Source organism: Furipterus horrens, unplaced genomic scaffold (assembly GCF_987537825.1).
Source record: "Furipterus horrens unplaced genomic scaffold, mFurHor1.1.pri manual_scaffold_3, whole genome shotgun sequence".
Lineage (NCBI taxonomy): Eukaryota > Metazoa > Chordata > Mammalia > Chiroptera > Furipteridae > Furipterus > Furipterus horrens.
The window spans coordinates 72,301,955-72,319,943 of NW_028327173.1; the positions used below are offsets into that span (position 1 = coordinate 72,301,955).

General features: G+C 43.4%; 1 protein-coding gene across 1 annotated transcript in view; it reads right to left on the bottom strand.

Moving 5' to 3' along the window:
- The window catches only part of ABCA4 (ATP binding cassette subfamily A member 4), a 130,229-nt gene extending 121,549 nt beyond the window's left edge, over positions 1–8,680 (bottom strand). The window contains exons 1-2 of the mRNA XM_090269755.1: positions 8,615–8,680; positions 959–1,052 (exon numbers count right to left, since the gene is read on the bottom strand). Of these exons, the coding sequence (XP_090125881.1) occupies positions 959–1,052; positions 8,615–8,680 (160 nt within the window). The remainder of the gene's footprint in view (positions 1–958; positions 1,053–8,614) is intronic.
- Between the last annotated feature and the right edge of the window lie 9,309 nt (positions 8,681–17,989).

The window sequence follows — 17,989 nt, forward strand, 5'->3', positions numbered from 1 at the left end:
GGGCCTCTGCAGGAAGGGGTCTGCCCCTCTCATGCTTTGCTTCATTCATCAACATTTATGAAGCAAGAACATCTATGTATGCCAGGCCCTGTACTGGGTCCTGAAGACAGGGTCTCTTCTCTCAAGCTCCCAGTATAGTGGGGGACAGACCAATGTCCTAACGGAGGCATAGATGGAAGTGCAGAGGGGGTAACAGAGGGGGAGCACATCATTTTATGGTGGGAGGGGCAAAGGGATATTTGCTCCAGAGGCCCCCACAAGTTGCTGACACTTGAGGAGAAGAGGTTCACCTGTTCCTTCTTATGAGCACTATCCCCAAACAGGCAGGAAGGTTGCAGATTACAGGCTCCTTACAGGAGTGGGGGTGGGGAAAATGGATCATAACTTGGGTCTTAGAACTTAAGAAGAAGAAGGTGAGGAGCAAGAAGAGAGGATTGAGCAGCTTTGTATAACTCCTGAGGTCTCACATCAGCTGCCTAGAGGGAGAAGATGTCACCCTGCCCAGAAACCCGGTGAAGGTTTTCTCAGAGGGACATAGTATAAAAGAGGCACTCACAGGCTTACCTCTGGGGTCCAAAAACAAACAAACCCATTTTATTAAGTATGATTGTTATAACATTCTTTTTTCTTATTTTTCTCTTGCACTGTATATAAAATATTCCTCAGTTGGTCTCCAAAATATTTTAGAGGACTCATCTATACTCTGCTCCCTTTAAATACTAGTAATAGTTTAGGGATAGAAAACAAAAACAAAAATGAAAAGTAATCACAATTCATCAGTAACCACATACAAATATTTGCATAGAATGTGTAAGAATAAAAGATTAATATGGGTAACTGTTTTCTGCCTTGTAGGAATGAGATGATAATAAGCAGATATGATCCTGGCACCCCCAACCCCAAGGCCTTTCTACAAAAGGATGAGACGGTCTACCAAGGCGACCCCTGTTATGCTTACATTCATGGTTGCTGTAGAGTGGGTTGACATTCCTTAACCAGATCAAGACCAGAAATAAAGATAAAGGCCACATGAGTTCCACCACAAAGCGAATCTAGATGAACAAAACAAAAAGAGAAAGACCAGTGATGCTAAGAGATTATAGGAAGCATACCTAGAGAAGACACACTTCATGTCAGCAGCACCTGTGTATGCAATAGGACTTTGGATATTCCTAAAGGACTTCCTTTTTTAATCCCTTCTCTCACACTACCTCTACTATGATACGTTAGACCAGCAAGACTTGGTGTCCATCTGGGCTCCATGTTGCCTCTATTTTAGAAAACTGCATTCGCTCAGGACTTTGATTAAGGGTCATCAAGATGTATGCTTTCCTGCTTCTCGGATGTTGCTGTGCACATGAAGCAGATTCTGATTCAGTAAGGCCCACCAGATCTCACATGCAATGCTGATGCTGCGGGAAGTGAAGACCTCCTTACAAGCTCTCCTGAGGGTAAGAAAACAGAGGCCCTGGGAGGGCAGGTCACATCAGCAGTGACAGCATCGGGACCAAAATCCAGCCTCCTATCTCCAGGGTCAATGCCCTGCTCCTCCCCGATGCCTTGCCTTCTAACACACACTAGACTTTGCGTATGTGATCACTGATCAATGAATGAATGGGCAAGTGGTCCTGTGAATACTGTCACCCATAGCAAAGTCAACAGAAATCTAGGTTTACCAACACTTCTCCTTGAACCATTTCTTGTTGCTTACAGAGATAAAGCAGGGCATACTGCTGTGGGTTTTTACGATACTGGAAGACGTTGCTGATACAAACACATGGTTGACAGTTGGTATTTAAATTTAGGTTTAGTTTAGAGTTTAAGGACTCCTGACTCGACACTCTGAGGCACAGCATATGGGGGGTGTGGCATGTGAACTAGTGTAATAGCTCTTACACCTAATCCCTATTCCAGAGACCTTAGAAAGGGAAGGCATGAGAATTTAAGCAGGTGGCTAAGAATAGACTTAAGTATCTATTTGGGGCAGGTGGTGATTATGCAGTTGTAACTTATTACAAAATGTTTTACTCAAAATATGTCTAGGGAGGATGTTAGAGGAAACACACACAGAGGTATTATGGGAAGAAGAAAGAATAATAGATTCTCCTTATGGCACTCATTTATCAGGGTTCCCCCTACACATTCTCCCACAAGAAAGCAAAACACCAATATTGAACAATTCCCATCCAGTGTTAAAGGGACTGACCCCAAGCACACTTGAAAGCCATTGGAATGTGGCAGTTCCTTCCGGGTATGCAAATCAAGGGAAGAGGGACTGAGCCTCCTCCGCAGTGACCCCATCTCATTGATAATGCTCTGCTCTTACCAGACCAGCACAACCATTCCCACAGCAGCCCACACTTCCCGTCTTAGCCATTGTAGGCCACGGACCCTGATTACTCTTTCAGGTATGTGCACCTCTCACTGGCTATAAGCTTGTTGAGGGCAGGGACCACATCTATCCTCGTCACTACTGGGACTCTAGCACCCAACACAGGGCTGGGTTCACAATAGGCATCCAGTCAATATGGAATGAGTGAACCTTTGTCAAGATTGGTCTAGGAGGTTCCTCCAGGAAAACTGGAGGTGACACAGAGGCTCAGAGTCACCAACAGTTTTCAGATTTAACAAACTGCACTGGTTTCACACCTTCCGTCCCAGGTCCTCCCTGTCACTAAGGTTGGGGAGCAAGTCTGGCAAGAGAGCAATGTGAGTAACAGGTGCAAACGATGAAACCGGAAGTTATTCCTGTTGTCTTTACCAAGAAAATGAGACAACCAGCCTAGATTCTACACATTTGACCCTTACTTAAGACAACTGCCTGAATTCTTGGCTTTCTGTCGAGTAAGTCAGCCTCTTTCCATGGGGCAAGTCTATCTGGGAGGAGTCTGGTGTGTTACACATTGATGCTGATTTGGGAACAGGCAGATCTGGGTTAAGAATCACTTTTGCGCTTGCTTAATATCTGAGTCTCAGTTTTCTCAACTGTGGAATGGAATCATTTTGTCCTACAGCTTACACTGAGGGTTGAGTGTGTGAGTACTGAGGTTTATGCCTGGCTTTGCTCCCTATTAGCTGTATGACATTAGGTAACCCGTTCAACTTCTCAGTGCCTCAGGGTCTCATCGGTAACATGGGGGGTGATGCCAGGACCCACCTCCCAGAGCAGTTGTGAGGGTGAAATGAATTCTGCATGTGAACCCCCTAAAGCAGAATCTGGCCCAAGGTAATGTTCAATAAACACGAACCATTTATTATTGACTCTCACCTCTCACAAGGACAACAGGGACATGGTAGGTGACAGCACTTTGCAGAGGCTGAAGAGCCAGGAGATAGAATTAAAATTGTCTGCAAGCTTAGGCCTCCACTCACATTCATGTTTCTTCCCTTTCTCCCTTCCTGGGTGAGCTCATTTGCCAGTTTGGAAGCCTGGTCTTTCCCGAGAAACTAACCACCAACTGCTTTCTGCTCCATATGTTAAGGGGGCTTGAACGAGGAAAGGGATCAGCCAGCCTGGCCTACCTTTCCCAGGGATAAAATTTCCAGACTCAAGCTCCTGTATCTCACCTCTTCCTGGAATGTCAGTCACACACTCTCTCACCTACTCCCTCCTTCACCCCCTCACTCCCTCATTCCCTCACTCATTCTTGTGTTTTTGAAGTAACTGGTCTTTGCAAGCATTGTGATTTCAAGTCCTCCCATCAGTGGGGGGGCCAGACCAGAATTCTCCATTCCTCCTTCATTCTTTGCCTGGCCCTGGGACAAGTGGGGCTTTGCAGGTGTTCCTCTTCACCTTCACCTTATCTCTGAGTTTAGGCTGCTGTTTTCTGCCTGGGATCCCTGCCCCTCAGTGACCCCTTTCCTTGACCTAGGTCTGCAGTTCTCAGATGGCTGCGTGCTGGAATTTTGCGGGGAGTCTAGGAAGAGGGCCCAGATTATTCCACCAGCACCTCTGATTGTGGGACATCAGTTTGGCTTTTTAGCGCTTCTCAGGCAATTCCAAAGTGCAGCTGAGGCTGAGAAGGACTGGCATAGGTAGTGGCTGGTATTCTCTGAAAAACATATGTGGGAAGGTCCTTGTTATTGTTCTAACTCCCTAAGTGTGAGCGTTTGTTTTGGAGGGGCTGCATTTCACACTTCACTCCCTGCAAAAAGACCACCGGCTATTCGTTTCCTGCCTGGCAGGTCCCCACAACAACCTCTTCTCCCTCCCCCAGAACCATGCTCATCGCCCGCCCTAGCGGCATCCTTGTCCTTGATGCTCTCCTGTGCAGGGCATACCCGAGGGAGAAATTCCACAGCATAATTGAAAGCATGTTTTCAGACCAGCTCTGGCTACCCCCACCCCTTCCCTTTAAATATGCCTGTAGCTTTAATTAAGCCCAGCCAAACTCAGAAGGCGCTCTGGTGGAAAAAATTTTCCCCAAACTGGTATTTCCTTGTTCTCTGTCTTTTTTGCTTCCCTTCCCCCTCTCTTCACCACTCAACCTACATAAGGGAGGAGGGGTCCCAGAGAAGGGCAGAGAGGTCCTCGTAGTTTTAAATCTTGGCTAGTTAGATATTTTTCCCTTCTACTCTGTTTACAATTTAAATGTGGGTAACCAAGTCTGTGTGGTTCTCCCTGCTGCACCCAGGGCGCACGTGGGATTCTGAGCCTGGATGAGTTTGACCCAGGACCTGGGTACACTCGCAGCTGGCTTCCCAGCCTTCCTGCATCTGCCACGTTCTCCTTGCCTAATGCTGGGCCTGGGACCAAAGGCCATAGCTGTACCCAGCACCTAGGTCTGGGGTCCTGGAAATGATAAGCTCCCTACTCTCATGAGTCCTCAGGCCTCCCCCAAATATTCTTCCCTGACCTGGAAGCTGGGACTGGAGGATGTGACCAAGGGGCCCTTAGGCTGTGAGCTCTCAGGGGCTAGAGACAAATCTAATGATTTTTATAAAACCTCCCTGCCAGTGGTTGGCTCTTTGCAAATATGGGTGGATGTGTATTTGTCTCGGGCAGTGCAGAGATCTCTTCTCATTGAATGTACGCATTCTAGGGATGAATTCTCTCAGAAGTCTTCTCTCATCTGGTCCAGTCCCAGTCTCTCCTCTGAGCTCCCAGAGCTCGTTCTCACCTCCCACCCCGGCTTCATTCTGCTCCACTGTTGCTTATGTTATTTTGCTTAGTAATTGTGCCTGGGTCCAAATTCTGTGAGAGCAGGGGCTCTGTCTAACTCACTTAGCCACAGGGGATGCACAGGGTGACTGTATAGCCCAGTTTGCCATGTCCAGTGTTAGTTTATATTTGTTGTCCTGGTGCAATTGTTAGTAGGTTAATAGTGTCCCGTTTCACTTTCATAACTGCCTTGGTTTGGGTGGAAAATTCGTTGGCCACCCTATCTTTGTGTTCTCTATGGCCAGCCTATTGATAGGGCTTAATCCATGGGAGAGTGTGGGGTAACAACCATACCTGCCTGTACTGGAGTCCCAGGTCCCGTCCATCCATCATGAACCTATTCTGAAGCCTCAATGACCTCATTGGTACCCATGGGAACCACAGTGGAGTCTCTTTCATGAAAAAGAGGTGAGGATTGAATGAGGTGACAGTACAGTGCCAGGCACTTAGTAATATTGTACTTGATAAATGTTAACGGAGAAGAAAAAAAGGAAGAAGAAGCACCTGAAGATTTCTATCCTGTGCCCTTAGGGATTGAGAGAGGAGGAATGGGGAGATTTGGTAAGTGTTTTTGCTCTTGCTCATAATAGTAAACACCCAAGCTATGGAAGTTTGAGAGATTAACCTAGGAGCTGAGTTATGGGCTGAGTATGCTGTACTTTTTCTTTTTTCCTTGGAGTCACCCTTTTGTGGAGGTGGAAGCTTCCAGAAGAACCAAAAGCTTAGGGAAGGGCTCCCCATCCCCACCCCCAGAGATACTGAGGGCTGTGGAGGATGCTTCCACCTTTACCCAGACATTCTATAAATTCCTGGAATGTGCTAGCAGTGGGGACATGGGCTGGAGGCACATCAGACAAGAGATTTCAATGGCCAGGCCATCTCAATGGCATCAAAGGAAATGTCAGCCCAGACTAGGTGCATCCTGGGAGGTTCCTCCAGCCAAGGTCCTCAGCCAGGATGGACCCCTCTCACTGGAGAGGAGTTGTTAATGTGCTCCTCTGAGAGGAGTGGAGAGGACAGAGACCCTGAACAGGGGACACCCACCAACACCAGGGAAAGGGAACAGAGACTGCAAGGGGCTCCTAGCCAAATCCTGTCTTTAAAAACAGGGTTCATCTCTGTAACAGCAACATGCTTGCCACTGGAATGGAAGCAGTTAAGGCCAGCAGCCACTGTCCTCTGGTGTATTTTTTGATGGCCACAAAGAGCACAGCAAGAGTAAAATTATGTGAGAATCTTAATTTCTTATGGAAAAGAGAGAGAAGAGGGAAAACAGTTGTATATTGCCTTTTCTTGGAGTTCCATGCACTCTCATGCAGGCAAAGACTATAGACTGGGATTTTCTTGGTTGCCATTGTGTACCTAGCACCTGGCACAGTGCCTGACAATTATTAAGTATTTGTTGATTGAAGGAACAAATGAATGAATTTAAGAATGGGTCTTGTTTAAGTTTTGTCTGTATTCATTTTAGGAGGGAAGCTTCTAGAAGCAAAAGATTGGGTCTCTGACTACTGTGGCCTGGGGCAACATATAACTAAAACACACATTTGAAGAATCACACGGGTTTTGACAAAGGAAAGCAGCATGAGGACAGTGGTGTTTCCCACAGACTAGCAGGTTCTAACTTGGCTTCCCCCTCCGGCCTCCCTAAAGCCTGTCTAAGCCACACACAGAAAAGGACCGTCTGTGCCTATGGTTGGATTGTATCTCTTGCTTCCTTTTGTGTTTGTTATTAAGCAATTGTCCCTCAGTTCAAACCCACCAGTCAGCCAGGGCTCTCTCCTCATGGATCTGAACCTGAGCCCGGGCACAAAGACCCGTTCCTCATAGGTCTGAGTCTCAATTCCACCGACCTCTCTTCTCTGTTTTTAAGCCTCTTTTTTTCTGTCCTCACCCAAGGTTATTTTTTATTGATTTCCGAGAGAGAGAGAGAGAGAGAGAGAGAGAGAGAGAGAGAGAGAGAGAGAGAGAGAGAGAGAGAGAGAGAGAGAGAGAGCAATGTGAAAGAGAAACATCAATCAGTTGCCTCTTGTATATGCTCCGACTGGGAATTGAACTCACAACCTTTTTGGTGTATGGGAAGATGCTCCAACCAACTGACCCACCAGGACAGGGCTGTTTCCAAGTCTTAATTCCACATTTTCTTCTTTGTTCTCTCAGCTGTAACTGTGCCCTGCCGTTGCTATCTCCATGACATCTTGGAGCTCTCTTTTACCCTCTCAGTTACAGGCTTTGTACTTAGCAAACACCTTTTTATAATAAATTCTCTCTGCCTGAGACACTCTAGATGTTCCACAATTGGATCCTTTCTTCTCTCACATTCCTCCAACACCCAGGAAAACCCTGTGCTGCCTGTATAAATCCATTTTGAATCGGGGCTGGGAATAAACCTACTGTCTTCTTCCCCACAGCAGATTTTCTTCCCTGTCCCTCTTCATTGTCTGGCACCTGTCTTTCTAAGCTGAGCCCTGCCAACTCCTTGCCCATCTTCCTCTTTCAGCTCCTTTAGCCATTTTTTAGTCTTTTGACATTGGCATGACTGCAAGCCAGTGGCAAAGTGCATATATGCTTAGAGTTGTAGATTCTCTCTTTACCCCTTTCCAGAAACAACTTAAAAGCCAGGTGGGTGCTCTGATTTCCTGGGGCTCTTGCCTACTTTTCAGGGGATATTTGGTCTAAGCTACTTTTATTGCTTTTTGTCTCAAAACAGACTTCAGGTTCTTCCAGCTAGACTAGAAGTGAGTTCAGGGTGGAATCTGTGTCTTAGGCTTTTAGCCCCTGGTCTAGCCCGGTCCTGTGGCTGCTCACTGAAGGGACTCAAGGAGTGTCTGTGATGGTTGATAACGTGTTGCATCACATTGGATCTAAGACACCATCCATTATAAGATATACTATTATTTTTTTGTACACTACAAAAAAAGCATATATGTCTGGTGAAACTGTCACTTGATTGTGAGCTGCCTCCCAGCTTTGAAAATGTGAAAATGTGAAAAACCAGTGTGCCTTGTAGAATTGATGAAATAACAGTGTTACTGGGCTGGGATGCTCAGAGAATTTTGTTTTCTGTTGAGCCTGTTCTTCAGGACTTAGGTTCTTCCCACTCCCCAGCATGGATGCTCAAAGGTGTATGGACTGGACTCACACGTTTACAAACAAGGGAATGGGGGAGGGATGCGTGGGCAATGGGTTCATAGGCAGGGAGGGCAAAAGAAGACTTGAATGTGACCGTGCTGAGCTGTGGGCGGACAATGTCCCTCTCAGGACAGAGATGCATGTCTTCCTGTGAAGGACATTTGTCTGAGAGGCTCACAGACCAGCCAGATGGTTAACCACTGTGTCGGTGCTAAGCAGCAACCAGCCCATCAACTGCTTATTCTCCCTGCTCCCCGCCCCCGCTTTCCACCTGTTCATCTGCTCCAGCCTCACTTTGAGACCACAGATTGCACCTGTTACCTTTTGCCTTTTCCGCAGGGTCCAGTTCTTCCAAAGCAAAAGCTGTATCTGTCTCACAAAGCCCATGCTGGTGCCCACAGGAGACCAGGTCACTCAGAGTCCTCCGTCTGTGGCCAAGGCTCATGGGAAGAGGTGAACATAAATGTTGCCAGAGCACCTCCTGCTTAGGGTGATATGCCCTTCTCTGGGTGATTAGAGGCTAGTTTCCCCTGTGAAAGCATAATCCCTTTTAATTATATGTAAACCCTTTGTCAAGGAAAGCCAGCTGACATTTTGCTAGCTCCTTTTTAGGAAGAGAAAGAGAAACGTAAAGACACAAGCGACTGAGCACTAAGCCAGTTGAGGTGGGGACATTTCATAGGAAACCAAGACCCTTAGGCTCTTGCCTCCATCAAAGGGGTGCTGGGAATCTCTGACCTTAAAATGTGGGACAAAATCTCTTTGCATAAATGCAGACTGGGCTTTGGCCTTCACAATACCCCGCCCTGAGCCAGAATCCAAGGTTTGAACCCCATCAACCACTTGCCAGATCTGAGATCTCTCTCCCTTTTTTTAAAGCCATTTATCTTGCTCTGCAATGATTTTGGGCCAGCTATTTGGGGGCATCTCTGAGCTTAGAGGATGGTAAAAATTTTTTTTTCACTTGTGCTAAAATTGATCCACAAGTTGTGGCTACCTGGAGCTGTAGTGGAAAAGCCCCTGGCACTGTCCAGGCTCAGTGGGACAGAGCCCATGACTGACCAGCCAGGTCTGACACAGGCCGTGCTTGAGAAGAGGCAGCAGCAAGCCAGCTACTGTCATCCCAGCTTGCAGTGGGGTGTTGCTGGATGGATATGTCCCTCTGGAGTTGCACCTCAACTCCTGAGGGGCACCCCAAATAGAAGACACCCTGCTATTTCATCACTGGGAACTTTTAGTCTCTACTTTCTCAAATCAGAAGTTGCTTCTCTTTGAAAGACTCTAAACCCTTGACCCATTTAGGATGGAGGGAGAGCCATAGAGTAGGAATGGACGTGGGCTTCATGGGGTTGTGATCTGATTGTAGACATGAGTCATGAACTTCAATAAATTAAGCCGCAAGGACATATAGGCTGTGCATGGTGGTGGTCCCAAGAGGAGGAGGATGGGTCCCACTTAGCCAATCAAAAAGGTTTTTTGCAGGTGGTAGCATTAAAGATAGGCTTTGATGAATCACAAAATAACATTTTATGGTACTTTTATCATTTACAAACTGCTTTTGCTTGTATCATCTCATTGTATCCTCCCTACAATTTTGTGAGGCTGATAATCACTTTATTTTATAGATGAGGAGCCTGGAGCCTGGTGGAATTAAATTCTTGGCTCAGGGTCTCACATGACAATGCTGGGTTCCAGTCATTTAAATCCTGCACAAAGAAGGAAGGCAGGAATAGCTTATCCTGCTCAAAGGAACCACGAGAAGTGAAGCATGGCTGGAATGGAGGGTGGGAACGGAATGCTGAAAAAGAGGCCAGAATGGGGAAATAGGGACCAGATTCAAGAATTTATTATTACTGACTTGACTGAGATTTTCTGAACCTATGAAGTGAACTCAGAGTGGCCCACAGGTGTACTGAAGCAAGCCCTGTGCAGAATCATTCAGATCTCATTACATTCTAAAGAGTCTGGGTATTATCATCCAAGAGGCTATGGCAGATTTTAATCCAGTGGCTGCTAGGAGGAGTAAATTCCCCCTGGCGGCAGCATGGGATGGATAGAGGATGCAGAAAGCCTGAGCAAAGGCAGTAATAGGGGGATTGGAGTTATAGAAGGAAGGAGACACAGTGATTTATGGGGAGTGAGTGAGAAAGAAGAGAAAGAAGTCAGCTAGAATGACTGGCCTTTAGGGCTTGGTTGGCTGAATAGTAAGCTGGTGGTGCTCATAACTGAGAAGAGTGCCAGAGGAGGGCCCTGGGGAGAAGGAGGAAGGAGGAGAGAAGATGGGTGTGCATTTGATATACTGACTTTGAGGTTCCTATGATGATAACTGAGTGGAGATATTCAGTGGAAGTTCTGGGATGGAGGCACAGATTCTGGAATGATCAGCAGATGGATTAAGCCCTGGGAATGATTAGGCAGATTCTCCAAAGATGATGAACTTGGAGAATATGTGGGGTCTCTGTCGGGGACCTACAGCTGGTGCTGGAATATGCCTCCTTCCAAATTACTGAAGGAAAGAAAGTTGTACCCAGCAGATATCAGCTGTGTAAATTGTGTTCTATCACAGTTTTTAAAATAATCCACTTTTCATTGAGTTACAAAAGAAAAACTTAAACTATGAGCACTTTGTTATAATTTAATGAATGATACTCCAATAGCATTATTCCCATCTAACCAATGTTTTGCCTGAACAAATGTTTGCTGACATTGACACTCTTTTTTATTGTGGTAAAATATACATAAAATTTACCATTTTAACTATTTTAAGTGTATAGTTCAGTAGCATTAAGTACATTCATTCACATTGTTGTCCAACCATCACCACTATCCATTACCAGAACTTCGTCATCTTGCAAAACTGAAAATATACACCCATTGAACAATAACTCTCCATTTTCTCCTCCCTCTGTCATTGGCAACCACCATTCTACTTTCTGCCTCTATGAATTAAACTACCCTAGATAGCCACATAAATCAAATGTGCTATTTGTTCTTTGGCATCTAGCTGATTCAATTAGCATAATCCCATAAACCTCAAGGTTCATCCATGTTGTAACATGTGTCAGAATGTTTTTCCTTTTCAAGGCCAAATAATAATTCCTCATGTGTATATATCACATTTTGTTAATCCATTCGTGATCCATAGTCATTTGGGCTGTTTTTACCTTCTTGCTATTATTGATAATGCTGCTATGAACGTGGGTGTACAAATATCTGTTCAAGTCTCTGCTTTCAGTTCTTTGGGATACATACCCAGAAGTGGAATTGTTGGATCAAATGGTAATTCTTCTTCTTTTAATCCTCACCCTGAGGATATATTTATTGATTTCAGAAAGAGAGGAAGGGGGAAAGAGAGAGAGAGAGAAACATTAATGTGAGAGACCATCGATTGGTTCCTCCCTGTGCACACCCTGCCTGACCAGGACTAAACCTGCAACCCAGGCATGTGCGCTGACTGGAATCCAACCTGTGCCCTTTCAGTTTATGGTATGATGCTCCAACTAAGCCACAACAGCCAGGGCTCAAATGGTAATTTTATATTTAATTTTTTTAGGGACTGTTATACTGTTTTTCATAACAACAATACCATTTCACATTCCTATCTGCAGTGCACAAGGTTTCCAATTTCTCCACATCCTCACTGACACTTACAGTTTTCTGGTTTTTGTTTTGTTTTATAATAGGTATCCTAATGGGTGTAAAGTGGTATTTCACTGTAATTTTGATTTATATTTCCCTAATGATTAGTGATGTTGAAGACACTTTAAATATTATAGCTCAATTAAAGTTTGAATTTTTTCTCATAGGTAACTACAGTTGTTTAAAAATTATGTCAAAATAAAAGCCTATATTCAGAATTCCGGCCAAGATGGAGGCATAGACAGACATGCTGCATCTCCCTCCACAACCAAGAAGGAATACAACCACCTCAAAACTAGTAACAACCAGAAGTTCCAGAAAATCAAACTGCATGGAAGTCCAGCAAACAAAGATATAAAGAAGAAATACTCATCCAGACAGGTAGGAGGGATGGAGCCTGGGCAGAGAGGATGCGGTGTGGTGGCAGCAGTGGTGGGCCAGCAGAAAGTGCAGTCCAACGTTTTAAAAAGTCAGGAGAGACACCTGGGGAGCATTCCAAGATCCTCACTGGACCCAGCAGCTCACATCCCAGCACCAGGGGAAATCAAACCTCATTGCTTCTGACTGTGCAGACCAGTGGGGGTTGGGGTAGAGACAGAAACTGCCAATCTCAGCACAGTCTGCTTGTTTAAAGGGCCCCCACGGTCCTAGAATGCCCGCAGACCCACTCACTCTGGGAACGATGGCCAGGACAGCAGCTAGAGGGAAGCCAGTCCCTACAGAAGTGGGAGAGGTGCCTGGAAAAGGGGCGAGTGCTGGGCAGGGGGCATTGTTCCCTCTTGGACCCCTCCCCCACATACAGTGGCACAACGTGGTGAAACAGGTCACCCTGCACTGATGAATCCCTAAGGCTGCACCCCTTACAACATAATAGGAACAACAGCTCTACCTGGGACATGGAGGCAGACAAACACAGGAGCCTGTCAGAATGAGGAGACAGAGAAGTGTGGCCCAAAAGGGGAAATGGATCAAGGTTCCAGTGGGAGAACTAAGCGACAAGGAGATAGCCAACCTAAGAGACTCAGAATTTAAAACACTGGTGATAAAGATGCTCACGGGCTTGAGAGATATGCTTGAGTACAGCAAACGCATAAGAGAAGAAGTGAAGGCTATGCTAAGTGAAACGAAGGAAAGTCCACACAAAACCAATGGTGAAGGGAAGAGACCAGGGTTCAAGTCAATGATTTGGAACATAAGGAAGAAAAAACAGTTAACCAGTGCAGAATGAGGAAGCAAGAATTGACAAAAATGAGGAAAACTTCCCAAATTTTTTGAAGGAGATGGACATATAGGTCTGGGAAGCACGGAGGGTCCCGGGTGAGCTGGATCCAGAGGGGACCACAGCAGGACACATCATGATTGAGATGCCAAAGGTGAAAGATAAAGACAGAATCTGGGGGCAGCAAGAGAGAAGTGGAGAGTTGCCTACAGGGGGTTGCCTATAGACTATCAGCTGATTTTTCAGAGGACACTTTGCAGGCAGGAAGGGACTGGCAAGCAGTATACAATGTGATGAAAAGCAGCCTACAACCAGGACTACTCTATCCAGCAAAGCTATCATTTGGAATGGAAGGGCAGATGAAGTGCTTCCCAGACAAGGCGAAGCTAAAGGAGCTCATCATCACCAAGCCATTATTATATGAAATGTCAAAGGGACTTACTTAAGAAAAAGAAGATCAAAACTATGAACACTAAAATGACAACAAACTCACAACTATCAACAATTGAATCTAAAAAATAAAAACAAAATCCAACAAAGCAAACCAGAATAGGAACAGAATCCTAGGTATGAGGATCATTTGGATGGTTATCAGCTGGGAGGGGGGATGGGGAGAATTGGGGAAATGGTGCAGGGACTAAGAAGCATAATCAGTTGATATGAAACAGATAGGGAGATGTTAAGAATAGTATAGGAAAAGTGAAGCCAAAGAACTTACATGCACGACCCATGGACATGAACTAAGGGGGGTGGGATTGCTGGAGGGAAGGGGGTACTGGGCAGAGGGGGGCAAAGGGGAAAAAATTAGAACTACTGTAACAACATAATCAATAAAATAGACTTAAAAAAAAGCCTATGTTCACAGTTATCACAAATATTTCTGAGAATATTCCATTAGCCAAGAATTGTGCTGATAACTGCATATTTTATACCCATGGTTATCACCAAGAACATTAATTCAGCAATTTTCAGCCACTGTGCTGCAAGAATTTTTAAAACATGCAATACCTGACTATTTAGTCAGGGGTACTGACCTCTTTTCCCTTAGATTGTCAAATAAAAACAAAAAGTAAAACAGCCAACACAGCAACAGCTATCAGTGTGACTGAATCAAAATTATTCCTATTTTTTTGTTAGATCAGCAAAATATATACTTTTTGGTGTGCCACAGAATTTTAGTAATTAGTCTCTGTGTGCCATGAGATTAAAAAATTTGAAAATTGCTCCACTAATTGATTGGGGAAAATCTGAAATTGATGTAAATGTAGAGAATGCAGTGGTTTCAGGCTAGACCCCTACACATGGATTGAACATTGTGAAGTTAAGTGAGGAACCATTTAACTTATAGTTATCTTCATAAGTACAAAGAAGTCAAGACAAACGGTGATGTTTTTAAGATTTTGTCTCTCCTATTTCTGAGGCTTGAAATGCGGTGTTATCAAGGAAGAGACACTTTGTTACTTGTACTAGTTATTCTGCCAGCAAAAATTCAGTAGTGGAAAAAATATATAGTTAAAAAATTCTATTTGGATAAAAGCTCTGGCAAATGTATAAGTTAAATGAGTTAGAATAACTATAATTTTGGACTATAGATAAATTTGATAAGAAAGTAATACCAATAGATAGTCATCAGTTCACTTGCAACTAGCTGAGGAAAATAGAATATCCCCCACACATCACTGAACATTTTATATTTCTTTGAAAACAGTGATGGTAGATGAGGTACGAAGTATTATGAATCTATGTAATAAGCATAAAGATAGTTCTGAGTCATCATAACTAAGATAAAGGAAAAATATCTTGATTTCTAAATTTAAGTTTATTCCTACAAATTTAAAACTAAAGCATTGGGTAATTAAATATGCAACTCTTTCAATCATCATGAGTAACATAAGTATCTCCTCTGTTTATTCAATAATATTTGATAAGGTAATAGGGCAATAAATGAATAAACATTTGTTCATGAAAGCTACTCATTAAAAAAAAATCCAAGGTCGGGTAGAAGCCACTAACAGGTCCTCTGTCTGGCTCACAAAGGTTTGTTCTTCTCTGAGGGTGACCCCAATGTCAAGGGAAGATCTACAGTAGACTTGTAAATACTGTGGGTCCCTGCATCCTGGCCACAGCTGATTGGTAATATCCATGATCTTAGCTGGGCCAGTAAGAAACTATTCATAGAACTTTTGACCATGGACCTGACAAAAAGATAAGTATCGTTACAGAAGCTCAGAAGCTGTAAGAAATTAGAGGCCATGCCAAATCACTAGATTCAGTTTGTAGTCCATACAGAGGTACCCAGGAGAAGAGTGGAATTTGGGCTGAAATCTTGTTTGCTTTTGCTGCCCAAACCTTGGGCCCTGGCATAGGGCTGCATCCAAGAAAATGAGGTGCTTTTTTATTTTCACAAAGGTGCCTTCTACTTACCAAACTCTGTAACTGTGAGACTGCCTTTACCCAGGGGAGTGCCTTTTCTAATTTGCACAAAACACCACGCAGGCTAGCTGAGGTCCTGCGGCTGTGCACCCACCAGGGGAAGAAATCTGATCTGCAGTGACAGGGAATGAAGGGAATGCACAGACAGAGACAGAGGCAGACAGCAGAAGTCCTTGCTGCAGCTGTGCCCCTGTGTCCAGCTGTCCTTGGGACACAGCTGCTCCCCTGATTTTCTTTCAGGCAATTTAGATGTAAGAAACCCCAATCCTTCCAATAAATCCCCAGTTGCCTAACTTAGCTCAAGTTTGGCTTCTATTAATTGCAGCAAAAAGACTCCTGACTAATGTGAGTTATATTGATCAAAGAGAGGATATCGCCTGAACCAACTGATAGAGGCAAAAAATTAATTATTTGCAGCCTATTGGAATGTATCTGAATAAAATTCCTGGGTGGGTACATAATTGCAATATTAACATAAGCAGAAAACTGAGGAGAGCTGCAGCAAAGTTTAATGAAGAGCTATATGGTCGTATCTTTTAAGAATATTTAAAAAAAACCCTCCAAAATATTCGGTATTGTCAATTCCTGTATCTAGTAGGAAAAGGTTGACATTTTAAAAACACACTAAGCAGTATGAAGGCATCACAAGTAGGACAAAGTGTAACATGTTCAAAGCATACACCAGTCATTGTGTATATTAGCTGGGAGTGAAGCACTTTTATAATTCATCAAAATGTTAAAAATTATATCAACTTATTCTTCAAATACTTTGGTGACCAATGAATGAAGCGGGATATTTCTATCTGTCTCTAGTTTTGAGCTAACTTTTTTGTTTAAAATTTATCATTAACTAAATGTTACAAGAATTCTTTGTAAAGAGCCTCAAAGTGAAACTGTAAACACATTTTTTCTTTGTTTTGTAAAAGTAGAAGGAATACCACATAGTTTATCATCAGAAAGAAATGATGAATATTGCAAAACCATTTGGCACAAAGTAGAAGGAATTTCTCTAGAAAAATAATCTCTAAAAGTATCATATTTAAAAATATCTTTGGATGGGAAAAAACTAGGAATCATGAGAATTTGGGTAGTGCATTTTTTCCTACCTCCTTAGGATGATATAAAATTAATGTCTATTGCTATGAATTACTAACCACGTTACTAGATTAAATTAACATTTTTTTCTGAGAATGATGATACCAAAATAAAAATAACTTCTGAATTACGTAAAGCAGTATCAGAATACATAAAAATTTATTTTCCAACTTTATACAAATATAATCTCAGGTTGTTGCTTTTCTCTAAAATAGCTACAGCTGAATTTCATCCTTTAATTAATCTTGACTCTTCCTTGACTTGGTATCATTAGTGAGTGAGCCTTGTGGCTTGGAGCTATTGCATATTGCTTTGACTTGACCAGTCACTGCAGCAAGAATGGCATGCCCATTTTCTTTTTGCCCTAACAGGAACATTTCCTCAGTGCCATAAAAGAGGTCCGGGCCCCATCACTCATTGTGATGCAGTAGAAATTGATGACCAAACTAATAGAACTTAAGCATTCAGTGGTTTTATGGAATTATTGGCCCCATACACCAAGAAATAAGTTATATTTTATTAACATAACCTCTCTTATGAGAATCTTGCACATTAGCTGGCACTAATTTAATCTTCCCTGCAAGAAATTTGGAATTCAGGTTGCTGTTATTATTGGGTTAATGTGCAGATATTGAATTTTAGCTTATGAAAATAGTACTATTTGAAAAAATGTTCATCTGAAACATTTCCATGAGTTTAATTTTGTTCTTTAAAACCCATTTTTTTAAACTTTTTATTTATTTGAAAGAGAGAGAGAGAGAGAGAGAGAGAGAGAAGGAAGGAGAGAGAGAGAGAAAGAGAGAGAGAGAGAGAGAGGAACATTACTTTGTTGTTCCACTTATTTATGCATTCATTGGCTGATTTGTATATATGCCATGACCAGGCTCGAACCTGCCACCTTGGCATCTCAGGATGACACTCTAATCAAGTGAGTTACCCAGCCAGGGCCTCCAGGACCTTCATGCTTGCTTAGTGAGAGGAGACACTGCTCTCATGTCTAAGCAATCTTTGCCCATCTATCTCCCAAATATCCTAGAGCTGCCCTGGGGGACTATGTAGAGAGAGAGGTCTAGGATGAAAATCAGAGAGCTCACCACTTAAAAAGCAGACACGAGTGTTTTATCAAACCACACCTTCTAATAGCAAAATCTGGAAACTCACCAAATGTTCATAACAGAAAGATGGATAAATGAATTGTGGTGTATTCTCTCAGTCAAAGCTCATACAGCAATGAGCATGAACAAACTATTCCTACAAAAATATGGTTAATTCTTCACCCACAGTGCTGAGCCAAAGAAGCCCCACACAAA